At 37.3% G+C, this 21137-nt stretch overlaps 1 protein-coding gene across 3 annotated transcripts; it reads right to left on the bottom strand.

The window, feature by feature from the left end:
- Positions 1 to 651: 651 nt before the first annotated feature.
- LOC103894116 (ubiquitin carboxyl-terminal hydrolase 12-like) lies at positions 652 to 19484 on the bottom strand. Of its 3 annotated transcripts, XM_019470523.1 has the most exons (8): positions 19403 to 19484; positions 14903 to 15116; positions 13712 to 13938; positions 12416 to 12492; positions 11435 to 11518; positions 10580 to 10777; positions 8153 to 8231; positions 652 to 3017 (listed from the first exon to the last, which is right to left on the bottom strand). In XM_019470523.1, the coding sequence occupies exons 3-8, from the start codon at positions 13919 to 13921 to the stop codon at positions 2916 to 2918; spliced, it is 750 nt and encodes a 249-aa protein (XP_019326068.1). In that variant the 5' UTR covers positions 13922 to 13938; positions 14903 to 15116; positions 19403 to 19484; the 3' UTR covers positions 652 to 2915. The 3 variants fall into 3 exon arrangements, with proteins under 3 accessions (XP_019326068.1, XP_009271708.1, XP_009271710.1); XM_009273433.2 differs by lacking the exon at positions 19403 to 19484 and having other exon boundaries at positions 660 to 3017; positions 14903 to 16574; XM_009273435.2 differs by lacking the exon at positions 19403 to 19484 and having other exon boundaries at positions 660 to 3017; positions 12416 to 12487; positions 13776 to 13938; positions 14903 to 16574.
- Positions 19485 to 21137: the final 1653 nt, after the last annotated feature.

The raw sequence follows: 21137 nt of genomic DNA, 5'->3' as shown, positions 1-21137 counted from the left end.
CAGTATTTTGGATTTAAAACGTGTTTTTACAGAGCAGCTGTCATTTTCGAATCTCATCTGCTTCCGTTGCGTTCTGACCTAGTCCCATGAATTCCTACTCACGGGAGCAGCCTTTGATCAAATTTCCCCCTTAGAAAAGTGAACTCCAGAGAACACCACAGAAATGAAGACCTGTCCCTGTAAAGCTCCAAGCCTATGCTACTATTTTTGCCTTTAAATGTCTCCGTTCCAGATCAGTCAGATAGTATTTGCAACAAAGTCTTACGGAGTCCAACGGCAAGGGGTGAAAGAGGAAGGAAAAAGGAAATCACGGGGAGAGGCAACGGCAGAGCTACAGGGGACGACGAGCAGATCAAGGAATACCAGCAGTGGGATGGGTGTCAGGGGAAAAGGCCCTGGGTTGGTTTGGTTTGGTTTTTTTTTTAACCCTCTCCTCGGTTTACCAGCACATCAATTATAATCTGTAACACCGAATTACTCATTTCTCTTGGTTTAAACGGCTTATACGCAGGTTACATGCATGCAAATACAGCGGGGTCGGAATCCCTCAGCCAGCCGGCATGGAGGGAGAAGCTAGGGAGAGCGAGCGACTAAGCGGCTACTTTAATTTCTGCCTCGGATTGAAATTCAAGGAACAGCATTTGGGCCATGTGCATTTGATCATACATGACCTTTATTGGAGACGGGTGGGGTCATTTATTATACAGAAGTAACATCACACCATTCTCTTCCAATTTAATTCCTTTTAGTCTCCTTATAAATCTGTAGCAAAAGTGCACTTTTAACAGTTTTTAATCTATAGTATATATCTTTCAATATTATCTCTCAGTCAGGTATTTTATTTGTAAAAATGTATCGCCAGATATACAAAATACATGTCTAGTGTACTACATTAATTTTTGTATTTACTGTTTAGATTATTTTTAACTCAGTGCTCTCTTTTTATTTTTTTTTGCAAGACTTAGTGATGACAGGCTTCTGGTAGCGCCACCAGGAGAGGACTCACAGCTTGTGTGTGAACAAGGGGAGAAGACTCTTAGCCAGGAACAATTTCCACACAATAGGAACGAGATGACAAAAACGTTTGCTGTTATTGAATATGTCTCTTAAAATGACAGTACTCTGTATAATAAAAAATAATTAAAAAACCCAATGTCCGTATTTTATCTTCTGGAAGAGGAGATGTGCCGGGAGAATGGAACCTGTACCCAGTTGGAATACAATGGTAATGATTAATTTGCATTTTGAAGACAGGAGTTAATTGCTAACATTACATTTCTGGTCATGATAAGAAGAAACAGATACATACAGCCACCACAAGAAACTGTTTGTGAAATGCTGTTTTCCTGAGGACAATATTTTGGTAAAATATTTTATATCCTGTACAAGCCACAGAATTGCATAAGTTAAATGTCCCCAAGAACAACAATCACCGGCATATACCGTGAACGGCTGTGCTGGGAGCAACCACACAGAGGACAGCTCTTGTGCCACCTAACAAGATGAAGAAAGGAAAATAGTCATTTCCACTGGTAGTTTAGAGCCAGCTGCGACAAGCTTTGGCACGGCAACAGGACTTTTCAAAAAGAAAATTACAGGAGATTTTCTGAGATTTCTTACAAACTTCCTTAGCCTTTTCTTTCTAGTTATCCTTGAGATTATAATATATACACACGTAACGGATAATTACTTAATTTCAGTCTTCAAAAGACTAACAATTTCCCCTGTTAAGCAAGGCCTATAGAGGTAAAACAATCAGAAGCATTTTTAGGGGGGTGTTATGATTCCCAGATCGATACAAACATTACCAACAGATGATGAGGAACACTTAGCAAGGTAATGTCTGGGTTGGTTGGTTGGTTTTCCTTCTTACTTGTTCATTATCTTGAAGACTAAGAACAACTGGATTAGTTACATAAATAATGCTTCCCTCGGTTAACCCTTCACAATTAGTGCTGTTTCTGTGTATTAGCATAGATTCAAAATGCTAGTTGCATCAGTTTACTATGTATTGAATGAAATGTTGAACAGATCCTGTTTCAGAATGAGGGCACTTTTGGTTTACGCAATAGCTCCAAGAAATGCTGTAACTTCAAACTTTCTACAGCGACTGGTTGCCAGACATAGTCCTCCAAAGGTAACTGCTTTTCTGCTCCCCTTAAACCTGCAGCAATGTGGCTTTGAGTCAAAACTTCTGCTTCAAAAGAAAAACGCACAACAGACTAGCCTGAATATGGACAAAGTTCTATACCTTCTGAAGAAACAGAACAGTAAAAATAAAAATATAAAGAGAAGCAGCGCTGTTAGTGTTATCTAAAACCAAGATAATGCATAATGGGGAAATTTACAATGCTGCAGAGAGAGTTTTTTTGTCTGTTTTTTTTATAAAAATTACAGACTTGACATTTCCAATATGTCTTAGCTTTGTACTGCTTCTCAAGTCTGAGTCACCAAAAATATCCAGCAACCAGCTGCTGTTCATATCCTAAAATATGCCTTCAGCTGACACTGAATATTGAAATCATTCTGCTAAAATACAGAAAAACGACGATGGTAGAAACCAAGGTATAGCCTCAGGCCAACATTAAATGGTAAAAATTCTACAATGCTACTTTTAAATCTCTTCTTCAGTTCATGAACAAATAAGCAGCCAGGTTTCAAGTAGAGGTAACACAGATTTTGGAAGATAGCACGTAAAAAAAGCCCAGAAAGAAAACTGGAACAAAAGCTCTTCTTGTTACGGCAGTCAGCACTAATCCTCCACAAAATGGCAGGGAGAAACCTGTATTCACCCTGCTGGATCTGTCCTGGTCCTACAGCAACAACGAGGAACTGCTTCTGCTGTCACAAATATGTTCCATTTGGACATATCTTGATCCCTTTTTTCTTTTATTTGTATACATGTATCTTTTGTCTTAGTCTCTTGACTGGTAGAAGAGGATATATCCAGATTCTGAGTTTTTGGAAATGTCTGATGTTAACCCATAGAATTCTTCAATGGCCTGGGCATCAATTTTCTGAAAATTAATAAGAGTTGTAATTAGCCTCAGTCGAAACACCACCCTAAGAACCCCTTTCCCAGACAAGGCATTATTTTCAGTTCCTGGGGGTGATGCTGGAAAGCCACGCGGTGTCAATACAACAATACTTCAATATCATTGAACCCAACCAAATACAACAAAACATTTTTTCCACTTATTACCTTATTCCCTATTGAAAAAAAAAGGAAATCAAGATGAAATAATAAACCTGTCAGAAGTGGTGCATTCTTAAGCTGGACTATAAAAAAAAAAAAGGGATCCATGAAAATGTATCCTTAAAAGAGCACATCATTTTTACATTTGCTTTCCCATTCAGACTGGCGTTACCTTTCCTGACTATAGGTTTGTAATGTAAACTGAACAAAAAAAAAAGCAGTCACTGATCAGCAAAGAAGATTTTTGTACAGTCAGGAGTACATAAGGACCATCTTGAGCACATTTAACATTCAGCTAAAATAACTCCAGATTTTAAAGTTCTTGTGACCCTCTTACGTAGAGAAGTCCTGCAAGTGCTACTGGTAATTGTACCATGAAATCAGTGGATCTCATCCGATTATGATCTTCTGGTCTTACGAGAGCTTTCCTTCCTTCGGATTTGCTGGTACAATGCCTACTGGAGTATTATCACAAGGTTTGTGTTTTAAGAGAAATAAATTATTTGCCATATTAATAGAATTAAATGGTCTGCCTCTATTTAAAGCTGTGAACTATGTGCAGAAAAGCAGTTTTTCATTTTATACTCCAACCAGCAAGGCCTGTAGGGCATTTTAAAGGGCTTTTAAAGGTGCAAGTTCTACAGTCTTGATCCCGCTCCTGAGAATGACTGGCTTCACATTACTGAATTTGATTCTGCAGTCAGCGGAGAGCAAGCATAGAGACCAAAACACTGATATAAAACACTCCCAATGACCTGCATTACTCAGCACTCCACTGTGTTTTAGTATTTTAAAATACCTTTAGGACTCTGGATCCACAGAGATGAGAGGCTGAAGTAGCCTGAATTTGTTGTGGAGGACCAAAGGGAGACTAGCCTAAAGTTTCCCTTTATTCCCCAAGGAATAAAGTTGAGGAAGCAAAAGAAATGTTCAGAATACAGGAGGCTCTGGGTGGAACACCTGCTTTGATCGTGAGAGGGAGTAGCGAAGACCAATTTGTGCTTACATTTTAAGAGAAAGGGACCACGTTATGACTCCATCAAGGAGCCTCCTCAGCTACAGAATCCCTCTGGCAGTGTGCTAAATCATTGCTCACCGAACAGACTTTAGCATCACCAACAAACACAAAAGCATTGGTTTCTCTGAGTGGCACTGCCAAACAACCTGCAAGTTTAGGCCACCCTTTTCCCAGCCATTTTGAAGCACAAGAAAAACAGACACAGTCAGTAAGTTTCCAGAAGATACATCAACTGCAGGACGGAGCTGCAGAAATTCCCCCTTGAATAGTTTTGTTAAACACTGTTAAAAAAAAAAAATAGGGGGAAAAAAAAAACCCCAAACGGATGTTTTGTCTTTCTCTCTTCTCCATTCAAGGGCTTCAGAGAAGCTGAAATACTGTACTGAGGGCTTTTGCATTTTCACACAATTTATTAACATAACGTCTACTAGAAACTGTTAGATACACATTTTAACAGAAAAATAGCAAAAGAACATTCTTCAGCCCTTGTAATATATTTAGCAGACAACTCAAACATGTTTTATTTTAAGTGCCAACTAACTTGCCATGCAATCAAGTCTATTTCCACTACTCATTTTGAATGCAACTCAAACATTTGATATAGATTAATTCATCCTACAGATATTTTTAGTTTTATCACTGCAAAACTGACTTCCTTTTTTAATTGCACTATCCACAGAAAACACAGTGGAACTGAAAAAGGATCATATAGACTCTATTCTTCCCACCCTTAGCTGACCATCTATATTGTGGACAGCAAAATTTTACCCAGTTGCAGCTTTAGAGTAACAACCAGTTGACGGTTTCACAACTACTTTTAGGATTCTGCAGCCTCACCCGGCATTATGATGATTTTTCCCGTTAATGAGCTTAAATATCCTTTGCTCATTTCCAGACAACTGTTCTGGTTCCCCAAACCAAATCCTCTTCTTGTGTACCATTCATAGCATTCAACTCAATGCTGCAAATCTCTGAAAAAGTATTTAAGCGAAGACATACAATCATCCTCCCCCTTTTCTCAATTTGGAGAACTCCCTGGATGGACACTTTTCCCTCTCTGTTTCAGATAAACATTGTCACTGTGCTGTATCACTTAGCTGCTCTAATGACAACATGTCAAATTAGCCAGAGATCATTTACTCAGGTTCTCAGTTAATTTTGCTTGGCACGGTACCCCATTTGGACTGATTTGCCTCCTGGGTTTGATGCAGTTGCTTTTCAGATACACTGTAGTATGTTTGATTATCATCTATCTTCAATTTAATTGACAGCTGGCCTTCCAACCAAATCCAAATAGATAAATAAATATGACTTCACCACTTCTGACATTTAGTGGGTAATAAGGATAAACTACTTCCTATTGACAGTTCAGAGCTATTAATTCGTATCACTTGCCAAAAATGCAGCAAAGCTTTTTAACCGTATTTAAGGGGAAAAAGCTTTCTTCTGTGTTCTCTTCCAGTTGCAATATCTGTATACAGCTACAATGGCTTTGGCCTCATCTTCTGAAAACTAATACCTGTTTTGTTATGTAGCCAGTTCACACCCAGATTGTTAAGTCTCCAAAGCTTAAAAAAAAATTGAAAAAAATCTGCTTTCATGTTCTTAAGAGTTTCTGAAGAGCAGAAGGCTCCTGTGGCTAGCCCTAAAACCAGACACTTATGCAGAATTCACATTTTAGGGGCTTTGGGGGGTGGGGTGTGTTTGCCACTTTGTTTTTGAGGACAACCTCTGTCATACACGTCATACATAGCAATATATTTCCTGTGATGTCGCCTTAAGGCCAATCACAAGCAGTTTGCAAACAGTACTTGGTCAAGTTCAGAGTAGATATTTAAATTTCTTTAGGCAGCAGATGGAACTGACAAAAGGAGTTGCGGCTTTACTTCACTTTTTCAGCGAATAGCCTACAGCACTAGTAAGGAACTAATTCTCAAGAGCTGATGACAAAGCGGGGAGAGAGAGAACAGCTGAGTAAAACTGCAGCTACTTCTTCCAGCAGCCTGTAGCATCAGCAGAGGAAGAGCAGTCTCCACTATCCTGTTCTCCTTGATCACTGAATCGCCAGAAATTCAGGTGAGTTCTAGAAGGTCAAGGAAAGAGAAAGGGTGGTACTTCCTAGACAGCGGGAGGTGAGATGTAAGCTTCGTGTTCGTCACACGCTTAGAAGGCAGGAGCAGCTACAATGGATAGTCAGTGAAGAGATCCTCTGGGGCAAACCCAGCAGGAATCCTTGTGCTACACTCTCCAAAGCAGGTCAAGGAGCAACTGTTCATCAGAAAGGGCCAATGATCTCAAATGACTCATGTGCAAAACGCACGTGCAGTTTTTCATGCCCTCCACCCGTAGGAAAAACAAAGCCTAAATTTCACAGAAAACAAGTAACACATGCAAACGCCAGCCAGGGAGAGTCTTCCAGCAGGAAAAGGAATCTTAAACTTCCAGATCCGCAGCTGGGGTAGAGGTACTGCTACAGGACGGGGCTACATCGCCAATCCTAATCAAGACAGTGAAAACTCAAAGAACCATGGAAAACACAAAAAGTAGAAATTTCAGATCAAAGAGCTTTATTTTTACAGCATTTTAGATGAACTCTGTAAAAGAAGATGAACTTAAAAAAGAAAGCCATGATTAAAGTTAGAAAAGCAACTTAAAGGGAAAAAAAAAGCATCCCTCCAGGAGAGGCGCACTACATTCTAGCTTACTTGTGACAGCTCCTTGAATTTATTGTCCAATAACAGACAGCACGTATTTAAAAGCTATGTTTTGGCACATCTATAAAAGTGCCAACAGTGTTTGCAGATAAAAAGAAATTCCATTTTGACCTAAAAACTAAGATACAACATAAAAGTGACTGATAGAAAACAAAGATAGAACAAGAAGATGGTTATTTTACATCTACTTTTAAAATGTAAAGTTTATCTCCTGGATGGAAAAGACAATGAATACTTGCATTTAAAAATATTGAAGTGAACACTATTTCCAAAATTAGCTGACACAATTACATACTTCAGCCATGACAGAAACAGAGGAAAATAACCCTCAAAATACAATAATGGGAGAAAGGCAACTGTTCATAGTCATACAAGCTATCCAAATCACCAGAAAGTCACCCCGATGCTCAAAGCTAAGCAAAGATTAAAAAAAAAATTGGAGAATGTACTACATCTTCTTTATATCAACACAAGCAAGGATTTTGCTGCGCCTATTTAGACACTTAGCGTCAGGCCTTAACCTTGACCATGAGATCTCGGAGGCAAACAGTACATTTTCATCTTTACAAAAAGCAGTTCTACTGTGGTATTTGTTCTACTGTTTGATATTTGCTTAATAATTATGTGAAATACACGGATATATAAATATTTTGGATATTAGTCTTTACAGACATGTTACTGGAAAAGTTAAGGAAAAATTTGCTTGAGCAGACTGTTTAAACATTATTGCCAATAGGCCAAACATCTTGGTATACCCTCAGGACCTTACTACAGTCTCCCAAATCTTTTTTCACAGTTTTTCTACACTTTAGTTTGTTGGGGAAAACTGCCTACAAAAAAAGGTTAGAAGTTCTTAAATGCAGCAATGAAATGCAACTAGCACAAAGCGAGTTAGCAACAAAAAGGAGCCCAAAAGGTGGGCTGAAATAAGAGCATTTCAGATCTTGAGTAAGACAATTGTGGTATTTCAGCCTGAACAGGTGCACGCCACCCCACGTCTGAGGTGTCCATACAGCCCTCGTGTTGGTTTGCCCTTCTCCACACTACTTCTGTAACAAAGATGCACAAAAATGCTGACGTTTACTTTCAAAACGTCCAGAATTATTCTGTGCGCATGTTTTGCTGAAATACTTCCACAGGTGCAAAAGCTAATCCCGGACATAAAAACAGAGCCGGAGAGTGATGCTGTCTACGCTTGTTTTCACCATGTAAAAGCGTACCTACCTCTACAATGTCATCATCAAACAGCAACCAAAAGCCATGGCTCTTCACAATGGTGATATAATGTCCACGATTTGGACCACTGCCAGAAAAAAGGATTGAAGACTTATTACTCTTGTGCCTACAAAGGCAGGACCACTGCTCTCCCACATGACTCTAGCTATTACTGGCAGAGTCAGATTTCCCGGCTCTTCATGTTGTCTAATGCTACTCATAATGTTGTGTAGGTTCTTAGACTTTGCCAAATTGCTTGAATTAAAATTTCTGTCTTTGCTACTTGCCAAATACAATATATTCAAAATACACAATTTCGTAAATATTTTAGTCATTCATGTATTTCAAAAAACAAAATTAAAAGCCAGTTATTTCAATCACTGTTTTGTCGCATTCACCACTGCTGAGTATTTTGACCACTGTTCAAAAATTTTAATAACCATCTGTCTGAAATATTTTATTTGCACAGGAGATATTCCTTTAATCCTTAGTGTGGTTTAGCCTACGGCTGACTGCAGACAGGCTTTCTGCAACTGCTGTTCCCAGTTTTCCGGTGGCAGTTTCCCAGTCCGATTCTATCACCTATATCCTGAATGCTTACCTTGAAGGGAATGGACAACAAAATGACCTAACTCAAAGGGAGATGGATCTGCAGAGTAAAGGCAGGCAGGTTGCCCTGAAAAGGTAGTGGTTTGGGATAATAAACTATATGGATGGAAAACTACGAGCTATCAATCTACTAACCTCAAATTCTGAGAGAACAGTCCAGGGACACAGTAAAAAAAAAAAAAATTTTTCCCCCTCTGGCTTTACTTTTTACTTAGCATCTACATAAGGCTTTAAAACAACCTATATTCCTATCAGCTTTAGGCAAAAGAAAGTACTTCTCTAGTCCTTGCAGAATTACTGATAAATGTAAACACACAACCTGTCACAGAATGAAACTTCTTTGTTTAGAGCAACTAAATGAAAATAAAACTGTAAGGGCAAAATATTTAAAACAAGTTCTGAGAACTCAAATATTTAGAAAATATAGTTTATCTTAAGTCTTTGGTAAGTTCCTAGTAAGAATTGAAACCAGAAAAGTCACAGGACTCCTAAAAGCCCCATATAAGACAACAGGTTTGAGAAGAAAAAGCAAAGCCATTTAATACACCTGAATTATTAATCCCCATTGTTAAAACATATAAGTGTAGTTATAGGTATAGCAAGTTAAGAATCTACAGAAGAAAATGCATAGGATGAGATCTTAAAATGATAAAAATAAATAAAAAAATAGCACAACTGTACGACAACAGAAATCACCTAGAATTATATGTAGTTTATTTATACTAAATCTATGCAATATTAGTGTGTTGATTATATTGTCTTGCTCCTCACAAAGATGTTTCAAAACATTTGTGTGCTGTAGTAACTTATTACTTTAAAACTCACACTTCCAGAAGGCGGTTATAAATAGAAGGCGATATATTTTTGCCTGCCATGACTGCTTTTTTCCTAAAAGTGCTTAAAAATTTTCCCTCTTTACTTTTAAAAACAGAATTAAAACCACTACAACAACAACAAAAATTTAATAGAGAGAATAAGGATATTTTAACAAATCAGCAGTACACAGTTTATTCCACGGGGTGGCACCAGCTTCTAAAAAATCTTCAATGGTTTAGCAAGTAGCGACATGAGAGCTGTAACTTAATTCTAATTTAGTAAGTGTTTTTCCAAGATTTGTTTTTATTTTTTCCTAGAAGGTAGGGTTGGGGGTGGGGGTCTTTTTGTTTTTAAAGACTGCTCTTACTTTGCTACAGCTCAAAGAAACAACTTGTCTGAATTGCTGCCATATTTGAAAGCTGATGAAAGAGCAAACCTGTGTACTCAGAAAGCAAAATTTTACTACTTTTTTACTGTTTTAAAAAAGACTGAAACACTTTTTTTTTTAATTTAAAAAAAAATACTTTCGGACAACTAGCTCTGAGGCTGCTTAGCTTGCTCCCATATTGTCAGCCACTGTACTGTTATAAAATGGCATACGGATGACAGACTCCTTTTAGATTTCAAGAAAAGGCATTTAAGGTCCAGAAAGCACAAAACCAACATACCTGCCGCAGTGAACAACTAACTGAAACACTTTTTTTTTTAATTTAAAAAAAAATACTTTCGGACAACTAGCTCTGAGGCTGCTTAGCTTGCTCCCATATTGTCAGCCACTGTACTGTTATAAAATGGCATACGGATGACAGACTCCTTTTAGATTTCAAGAAAAGGCATTTAAGGTCCAGAAAGCACAAAACCAACATACCTGCCGCAGTGAACAACTACAGCCACAAGGTCATACATTCTGTCAGGATTTGTAGCATCTCCTGAGTGTTAAAGCGGATGACAGACTCCTTTTAGATTTCAAGAAAAGGCATTTAAGGTCCAGAAAGCACAAAACCAACATACCTGCCGCAGTGAACAACTACAGCCACAAGGTCATACATTCTGTCAGGATTTGTAGCATCTCCTGAAGTGTTAAAGAGCCGGAGCTCCAAGGGAAAGACTACACGGTAGGAGAGTTTGGTGTATCGATGCAGCTGGTCCATGTATTTGAACCTTTTTAAGTGCAGAGCTAGAATCATGGGCAACTTTTTCACTCTCATTCTGAACCACAAAAATACGTTAAACAAAGAACAAGGTATTAGCAGATCACCTAAAACAAAGCTTTGTTCAAGAACAGTTTCAATATGAAGAAGCTTCTTAAAAGGCATCTAAAATGTTGATGAAGATTTTCAAAAGGCTGCTTTTCTCATGTATATTCCAGTGAGAATAGGCAATATTTATTCTGAAATATTAACTACACAACTGACATCTGAATGCAGGACAACTGCCTATGTCGAAAACATCAATTTTTTCTCACATCAATGGGAAGAAATAGATGGAATAAATCTGTCTTGCTGCTCTGGCTGTGATGAAGTATGAGGTGAGAAATAAGATTTTTGTATACAGTATTCATAGTGAAAGCAGATGGGATGGTTTTCAGTGGCTTTAAGCTGATTAATGCTAACTGGGGAAAATGCGAATGTCTGGAAGCACCAGATAGAAGTTCTTCTGGGAGGAATACAAAATTAATCTCTTCATTTCTCTCTGATAAGGCTGCCACAAAGTTACTTGGTCGCTACTTTTCCTTACTCCCTTCCCCACCAAACACAGACCTACACAGTCTTACGTTTTCCTTTTACTGAATTCACAAGGTGTATTTTTCCAACAGCTGCCCATTTGAAGAGAACATTTACATTAGCCTGAATATTTGAACCTTACCTCTTCTGTGCTTCCTGTTTACTGCGGCACTGCTCACAATAGTATTTATATTCACTGCATAGAGTTTCAGTATTACTAAACCCTCTGTGGAAATGAAAGAGAAGTCAGATAAGCTAATAATGCTGAAAAAACCCAGAGTACACACAGAAGATGAAATTCCTCTTATTCATATCGCTCGTACCTCCCAAACACATTTTAGGCGTATTTGTCCCAGTCTTGGGATGTAGTATCAATGTTCAGCTGGAAAAATCTGGAAATTATACCCTCAAGCATTAACTGCATACTTTCTGGGCAGGAGTCAAACACGATAGGTAATAAACAGCAGTAAGGTGATTGTGGTTTGTTTCCAGAAGTAGCCACTCCGTGTTTTCTTTGGTGGCACACTTTAAACGTTAAGACCTATAGCCATTAGCCATTGCCTAGCCAAAGTCTGGATAATCTTTCAACTCCTAGCAATTATATATCCGTTATCAGCTATTAAAAAGGCAGCTGCTATATGCAACTTGCAGTATCCTAGCAGCTGATAAGCCTTGGATCTAGCAGTCAAACACACGGAGCAAATTTCTGTCAGCAAAAAAACCCCAAACCTGACCACAAACATCAGGACCAGACAACTGAAATGCAATAACAATATTAAAATAAACAAGAGTTTATTAGCAAACCAAACATACCATGTTTAGTTTTGATAAAACCTGACTATATGTCACAATAAATTAAAATCCCCATAAAAGAAAGTGAAAAATCAATCTTACATACCACTAAGAAATCATCATACTCATTAACTACTAAAAACCACTAAGATAGGTTCCTGTGGCAGCTTCAAAAGGCCACGATAAAGATAAAATGAACAGCACTCTGAACAGAACATATTTTACCGTAAGTCAAACGCCTACAACTGTTGCACAATAGAGCAGCTAAGCTAGGCTCTTTCCTTCTGACCAAGGGCAGGTATTTTTTCCATTCACAAATATTTTCATTTACCTTAGACAGTGTGTAATTGATGTATTTTGTTCCACATCAACCGATAGATCCAGAAAGTCCTCATCTTTGCTACTAACCTTGAAAAAAATAAGGAGAAATATTTCATAACAGTTTAGAACGGGCAGATTTCTTTTAACCATTTCTGGAATGGTGCAATGTCCTCATTGCAAATAGAGACCTTCGTGATAAAAAATAAATATACACACACACAGAGGCCCTTTCTTGAGGTAAACTAAAACTGAAGAAATAATCTGATGTGTTGTTACAATCCAGAGAGGAATATAAAAAAAAAAAGCCCAAACCCAGAAAAAAACCCACCAAAAAAACAAACCCCAAAACCTTTCTTGCAAAACATTTCTCCCCCTTGAGACTTCAAGACACATCTCCTTAATTCACTGGCAAAACCAAGTTTTTAACCACTCGGAACTCTCGGAGCTGGAGAAGCTTTAACCGTATTCCACTCTGCTTCGTAGACAGATACAGCTTTCTGCTGCATTTCAGAGTTTAACAGTAAATCCTTATAGAAAACGCAGAAACAGGCAGATGGGTTTTCAATTAAATGGGTTAGCAGTTAGGAAAACCATCTTTCCATTTGTGGAACAGGCACATTTAATTTCAAAATTCTTCAGACAGAATCTTATTAATGTCATTTTTTAGAGCTTCTATTCACCATATAGCCATAATTTTAGATTTAAAATGCCAAGAACAGCCATTTCAGTTGTAATAATTTCTCTTTTTTTCCTCTCTCCATCGGGGTTTTCATTTTTGTAGAAATACTAAATCAGACATAGCACATGGCTACCTACAAATTCCTGGTCTGAAGGTGGTGGGGTTCTTCTAATTCTAGATTTTGTGCACTTCTTTTGCTCTCAAATAGAGTGGCTATGGACCAGCACCAAGCAGCACAGACTTCCAGTTCAAGAAATTCAGATAATCCCAGAGTTAAATAAATAGCGAGCAACTCTCATGTAGAAACACAACATAAACTATCAATCACTGACACAGGAAATAACACGAAGACAAAAAGGCAGCTTATATCAGCCAGGTGCAGGCTGCCTCGATGGAAACAGGGAGGAGGAACAGAAAAAACACTATGCTTTTTCTGAGAAACATACCTTAATGAGTATTGGTTTGAACATAGAGGTGATACAGTCATAAAATAGGCTATGCTCCATATTTTAATAGAGAGAGTGCAATTTCATCTATCCTAATAAATGAAAAAGTGTGCTTAGTATTAGGGAAAATGATCCAGAACCTGTGAAAAATCTAAGAGGTTTTGTTTTGTTTTAAACGTACAGCCTCACAGTTAAGACATCTGGTTTCATTGGTTAGTGTTCCTTGGAAGATTTCATGGACCCACGTCAGATCAGTCTTGTCTCCTTCTTCACTCTCAATGCTGCCATTCTGGAGTTTGCCATTCTGCTTCTCCTGCTTTTTCTCTTCTTGTAGTAAGTCAGCAATAGTGTTAAGTAGGTAGTTTAGGAATTCATGTGCATCCTGCTGCATGTAATTATCAAATAATTCTGGAAAGGAAGAGATCAAGGAGAATGAAAAAATACAGATACTTCGTAATATCAAGTTACTATGCTTCTAACAATTAGTGTGTGCCCTTCCCCCTTCTCTACCCTATTATACAATTGTGGGTTACACTGGTAAGAGTCTTTGAAGAATTGTACTTTGTTGTTCTCGCAACGGGTGCTAGGTTACCCTCACCTATTCCTCAGGTTGCAAGAAACAGGCAGCTGAAAAATAACACAAAGGAAACTTAGTTTGGGCATTTCTTGGAACTGAAGAAAACCATGATTGGTTTTTAGGGTTTTTTTTGTTGTTTTGGTTTTTTTTTTTTACTTTGGGGAGGGAGAGAAATAAAGACATACAGATGTGTTGCCATTAGTTCATTAAGTCCAGCATCAAGGGGCAAAAATCCTCTACTATAAGTTTGTTATCTTTTCAAGTTCAAGCAGAGACGATATCAACATATAGATCTCTTCCTCACAAAGAAGCCCTGGGAAATAACCACTAGTTCTCATCATAAGGAATTTATCCTCCGCAAATGTAAGAAAGGAGGCTAAGGGTGGTTAAGTTTCCTTAGAGACTTTAACTTTGACCAACTCCGTGAGGTCTGTTTAGCCCATGCCAATTTCTAGCAACGACCCAAAGTGTGCTGACTTGCAGCAGACCTCTACAGAACACGATGCCAACGTGGAGTAACTGGAGCACTGAGACTTGTGTACACGGCTCTGTACTTGGTCTAAGCAAGCACAGAAACAAAGATATCTAGATAATCCTCTTACGACACAACACAGTCTCTGTTGCTACGCTACAGAGGTGGTGAAATTCATACCACAAACAGGAGTTCAAAAATCTTCGAGAAATCTGTTAAAACTTGACAATTTGGACTCACTTAAAAAGGAAGTTGTGTTTATGTTTTATATGCTTAAATCTCCAATGCTTAAATCTGCATGAAAATTTCATTTATTCATTTACCATTTTCTTTCCTCAATCGGGAAATAAATTTCTTGGGTGGGATGACTCCCACCTTCTTCTTTTGCGTAGCAATACTGTTGAAGAGATCAGAGAGGCATGTCAGGAGGCTTTCCTTCTTTCGAGGCTGCACTTTGTATGCCAAAACTTTTTCCCGAAATGGACGACAAAAATAAAGTGCCTGTAAGACTGAGTTGCAGTAGCAGGTATTGCCGAACTGGTTAAAACAGAACAAAAGGAAAACAAACGTTTTCATATTAGGCCTGTTAAAAAGTAATAAAAGAGGTTGCTCATTAAGAATGTCACATACTGAAAATGGAAAAGTTGTCTGTCAGAGTTCATTTACGGGGGAAATACTAGTAGGCATGGTGTAAAAGACTCATCCTTGTATCATCACAACTGGTAACAGCAAGAAAAGGAAGAGAAGACAACAGTTCACAGTGACACTGGGCACACGCAAAAAAAAGGCAGGAAACCACTGACAAGAAAAAAAATCCAACTGAGGGCTCCTCACAAAATCAAAACTTCTGGAGACACAGCACGCTACTAATCCTGATAGGGGAGATCCTGCTGATACTGATGTGGAGGGGTGCCAATGATACAGCAGAACAGAGGGACAAGAAAACAAAGAGGCAGCATCCATCAGCATCACTGCTCTCAATGCATTAATTCATATGTTAGATTTGCCTGTGTCAGATACACAAAGTACTTTTTAGAGATAGTTAGCAAGGTATATGTTAAATATTTCCTGTTTATAATGAAATATTATGAGAAGTACATGATGCAGGCAAATTCAAAGAGCAGCTGTTTTACATCTGCCATATCTGAAGGCAGTGTTATTTTAGAGAAAGGAGGACAGCGATAACTTCCAGAGGCAGTGTTCCACATTGCTTAACAAGAAGAAACACTCAGACCGCTGAGGTATTAGCGTATCATCCACAAGAAATACACCATGGTTTTTTTGAGTTGTTTCTTTGCAATTTATTGTGCAACTGTATTGTACAACGCTGTTGCTTCAAAAAAGTGAAACAAATTCTGGGCTTGCCAGTCCCCAGTAATCTGGTAATCAGATTCTGCATCTTGAGCATCGAGAGCAAAATACTTTAAATAAACAAAACAAGCATACAAATCTGACTACAGAACACAGACTATTTTGTTAAGTAGTACCCAGAGAACATGGCCACTACTGTTCACCAAAATTTGGTGTGATTACTGTAGCTGAATGATTTCAAGTTAATAATCAGTTTGCTGACTGAAACAGAAAATTAACATTTTAATTCGTACAGCTGAAAAGGTTACAGAATTATAGTTATACTAACATTAATTTATACTAGATGCAAACAACACGGAACAACAGTTAAAAACTTACTGACATGAACAGAACAAATACACAAGCTGAACATGTGAATTAGCATAGAATCTAACTCATATGCTTGTTAGTGACCTAAGAAAACAAATAAGCATCATGCTAACTAAATTTGCATACAAGACAAAATAGGCAAGAGAACTACCAAAAGTCTAATTAAATATTATTGTTTCAGATGAGGTATCTAATATATTTGTCTATAATAATCCCAGAAAATTAAGAGACAGAAGAAACTAGAAATTAGACATCTTAAAAAAAAAAAAAAAAGGGAAGGTCATGGTGCATCTTAAGTCAAAAAAGTTTACAGAGCAAGTAATTAATGAGATTTCAGGACTGTATTCCTGGAGAAATCATGTCAAAAAGTATGAAGTCAACTGGTTATACATGTCCTGCTTTGATGCTACCCATACAGAGAGAAATTATTAGAACCAAGCTAAATGGAAGAGTTAAAGGAGTTAAAGAATTAAATTTCCATCCAAATAGCTTTAAAAATTCCTGACGGTAAGATGCAAGATGCTTTGCAGTAGTCAACGTGATACAGTAAAAAAGTCACTTTATGGCATGCTTTAGGACACTTAAAAATGTCCTTCTAAATAGTATTTCAACTCTCTTTGTTTGCTACCACCTTTACATAAAGTAATATGGAAGAACTTTTATTCCTGAAACTATCTTGCGTGTCAGCATTTTAGATATTTTACTGCATGCCAAGTACTTTACAAAAAGACCATCTGATGCATTTTATTTCAGCAATTCTGACTTTTTTTCATGTTAGAAGAAAATCCTTCCAACTTTGAGCGATTCAGGGCCTTGGGAAACTTCTGAATATCTCAATTATTGATCTACCCTTCTCTGTACTAGAGAGAGTTCTCCACAAATAAACAGTATTACATAGCAGTGTCACACTTCTAAACTGCAATCGGTTTGCATTTAGAAGTACGAAGTAGTCAGATCTTTCCAATCATGACCTTAACTTCGCTAGAAATTCTGCCTGGGGAAGAAAAAAAAGAAAAGAGGGCTCTAACCATTTGTCTTCGACAGAACGCCAAAAAACAGGTTGGCAAGGCAGTTCTCAATGGGCTGATGAATATTTCCAAACCTGGAGCTACATGCACAGATCAAATACACAAATAGTGTGTAAAGTCTAATGTGACTTAAAACACAAAGGAAAAATAGGTACAAACACATAGGTTTTAAAATCTTTTTGTCATGGTTTCTCTGATATAAAGAAATGTTTTAAATAGATGCCAAAACATAGCGTTTTTTACTTAAAACTGACTGTATTTAGAGTCAACATTACTAACTTCATAAGAACTTGTAAAATTTTACACTTTCAATGTAAAAATAAAGTTTGAAGGCTTACTTTAAGATAGAAGCTTTTTAAAATGAAAACTGAGATGAAATTCTAGAATGAAAACATTGTTCCATCCTCTTGCACTTCAGTTCAACATTATGCGTAACCTATTTTAACAGGCTGTCAGAAGGAGCAGCGAGACCCTTCTCCCATATACTCTGCAGTGGCTTTAGCAATAGTTTGACTGCAGGCAAGCTGGTTCAGCTCACTGATCCAAAGAGAAAATAACTATTAAAAAAAAAAATTTAAAGCTGCCACTGTCCATGGGTTCAACACTCGATTCTGTTTGCAGTGCAACCACACATTTACTAGTATTGATGCTGAAGCCATGAAACCACCCTCTTTAAAGTGCTCCAATTAACTTCAGATCATGAAAGAACTAGAAATAACTTAGGAAAAAGCTCTGCAGAACGACAGGATGAAAACGATCTCTAAAGAAACTGGTTGCAAGGAATAAAGCACAACAGTATTAGTCATATTTTGTCCTTCAAAACAGAGAATGGATGTGGTTATAATAATTCTGGTTATTTTTAGAATGCTATTTTTCCTCTTCACGCTATTCATCGCCCTGCTATTTATGTTACAATTGGAGATGCCTTCCATTTTTCTCATTATGGTGCAAACCTCAGCAGCTTTGGAATGGCCATTAACACCATACTTAAGGAATATAACTCAACGTGTTTAGATAGTTTGGTGTCTTGAGAACACAAACTGCTAGAAACCCACACAGAAGTCCATTAAATGAGTTTGTAATGAGCTGCAACAAATAACACTTTAGTAGCTATCTCAACCTTATTTGGTGTGTCAAAAGATAGATCATCTTTCAGTTTGCAACGAATGTACCTAGATGACCAGCAAACAGAAGAATACTTATGTTTCTAGTGAGTTTTGCCAAAATTGTATTTTCACATCATAAATATGATGCCACAGAACGACTGTTTCTATTAACTAACTTCCTATATTCATTGGTAAAAGATGTCACAGGCGCAACAGCTGCTTTGCTCCTCCAGAAGCACTGGCAAGATCAACATCAATGCTCCATTCTCTCCACAGTTAATTTAGGTAGACAATTCTTATTGCCCAACAGATCCCAGTCAAGTCAGATCAGATCAACATCAATGCTCCATTCTCTCCACGGTTAATTTAGGTAGACAGTTCTTATTGCCCAACAGATCCCAGTCAAATCAGATCTATACAAACTGACACAAAAAAATATATCTTTTTAGAAGGATTCACTGTTACACAAGGCTGTCAAAAAATAAAAAAAGGTGTATTATTACACGTAAGAAAATTATTGACCCAGTCAATGTCATTCGTTTCCTGGCTATGTCCTCGCACAGAAGAACTTCCACTAATCCCACGAGTACTGTGTTTTTAGAAAAGTAACACATTTTCATTTTAAAACCTCAAGGCTCCCATATACCGCAGCATCAGTGTAAAATCAAATCTCTCTTCTCAAGAAAAGCATATGAACAATGTACATACTTCATTAGTTAATGTCCTTTCCAGCTAAATATCAAAATCCTATAATTAGAAATGTACCTGAGTAGGAAGGTTTCTCTCAAAGACTTTGTAATAAATATACTTATTTTTCTGTATTTAAGATGAAATTTTTATCTTGGTTAACAACAAGTCATAGCACCATATTGCAGGATGTGGCGTCTACGCAGAGTCCCAATTTAAGTTAGAAGCGTTCATAGATAAAGTTCTAACAGAAAATCCTGTTAAATTCAAAATCAGGATATGAATTAAAAAACATCATTTCAACCATAGAAAATTCACTTACATTGACCAAGCCAAGTTAATGCTCATTCACAGGGAACTGTTCAGGACCAATCTCTTTCTCCAAAGCAGAGGCATTGGCGCCCTACAAAGAAACAGTATGTTTATGTTAGAGAAAAAAAAACTTCCTAAAAAAATCCAACAGAATTCATACTACTCCTATAAAAACAAAGAAGCAAAGAAAATATGTTACTTCCATTGAGAATTAGCATCTCATGTTTCCTATGTTCTTCAAAATGAAATCAGTATGATGCTTTATTATTATAAAAGGTACCATGGTTTCACTTAAAAACTCAACTTCATCAGCCGGGATTAGACCTATCTGATCTAACAGAAGGGTTTTTTTGCATTTGAATTTATTTGAAAATTAACAACAAGAAATTTGTTCTCACCTAAGACTTCAGGTTAGTCACAGTGACCTAGAAACACCAATTTAAATTTAGTCAAGAATGCATTGTAAAAATAAACTTACAACATACAGACCACTTCTAAACCTAGCAGACAGAAACCATATGGGCTACAAATCCCATGAAAGAAAAAATGTCTTTTTGTGTTGTGGACTGCACAAATGATTTGATGTGGCTGTTAATGATCCGCATCTCATATAAAGAATTCTTGAAAAAATCTTGCCTTCACTGACACATTAGAAATACTATAATTTTCTAACTTTATTTCTGGAAAGCACTATGGACAAGTGGAGCACGATTACAAAAACCAAAAAGAATGGAAAGAAGAATTTTATCAGACATTCCTCAAACTCAGATCACCTAAAAGTGGTTTGGCTTTGCTACCCTTAATATAAGGACGATGTATTAAGCTTACAGTGCATTTTGATACGTCCTGGAGCCTCCAGCAATATAATGAGGAACAGAACTTACTCTTTTAGATACAACTGAAAAATACCACTACACATCCATATGGTCTTACTTGTCACATAGAACAAGAACTAAAGCATACCAACATTTTAGCTTCAATTTTAACTTTGTTCACTTCAAATTCAAAGCGGTTCATGCATCTCTCTCCATTTTTTCCCTTTTTTTTTTTTTAATCCACCAATACCTTATAGCTGAGCTCCCACTTGGGATTTGGTATCTTCCCTCATACCACTCCATCTTGTTCTCTAACGTTTCTTGCTGATCTTCCAACAGTCCTTAGCTGCATCTGTACTGTTATCTAAGGAGTTACCATCATTCAATGCAGAATCCAAGCACTTTGGATTCTTGACTTGTTTTAAATATCCAAGTCACTCCACCTAAAACCGTCTGCAAACAGTAAACAGAAATCCTTCTGCACAGGTAAGCCATCTTAAAACACCTCAGAAAAGTACTAAACAAACAAAAGTTACAGTCCAGCAAAATTCAATTCATCTATTTCCCTGAAGCTAATAAAGTTTTTTAATTGCTGAGCAAATATTTCAATCATTTCCATCAGCATTCTGCTATTAATATAAACCACAGACAAGTAGAGACTGTATAGACTGTTCCATCTAGATTGTCTTTAACAAAGAAATAACTAAAAACCTTCTAAGAAACAGGAAAGAAACCAAGAAATAATTTAGTTTAACAGGAGGAATGGAAACTCTGTAGTTAGATCTCCCACATCAGATTTACAGTGAATTACACATATCAAAAAAGACAGAAAACGAGGAAGGCTCAAAATTGGGTACTATAAAAAACACATTCACTAGGTGCTGACAGATTTACAAGCAAGGCTCTTCGCAAGCAGCAATTACACAGAAA

Source organism: Aptenodytes forsteri, unplaced genomic scaffold, assembly GCF_000699145.1.
Source record: "Aptenodytes forsteri isolate BGI_AS27 unplaced genomic scaffold, ASM69914v1 Scaffold191, whole genome shotgun sequence".
Classification (NCBI taxonomy): Eukaryota; Metazoa; Chordata; class Aves; order Sphenisciformes; family Spheniscidae; genus Aptenodytes; species Aptenodytes forsteri.
Note: the sequence above shows the minus strand (reverse complement) of the source record. Positions and strands in the feature narration are given on the sequence as shown.

Coding starts and splice junctions, on each gene's coding strand:
- LOC103894116 (XM_009273433.2), bottom strand. CDS start 15,155: ATGAAAACGTTTGTTTTCCTTTTGTTCTGTTTTAACCAGTTCGGCAAT. Junction 12,493..13,711: donor GATGTCTTAACTGTGAGGCT/GTACGTTTAAAA, acceptor ATTTTTTTCAAG/GTTAGTAGCAAAGATGAGGA. Junction 10,778..11,434: donor AAACAGGAAGCACAGAAGAG/GTAAGGTTCAAA, acceptor TTTGTGGTTCAG/AATGAGAGTGAAAAAGTTGC.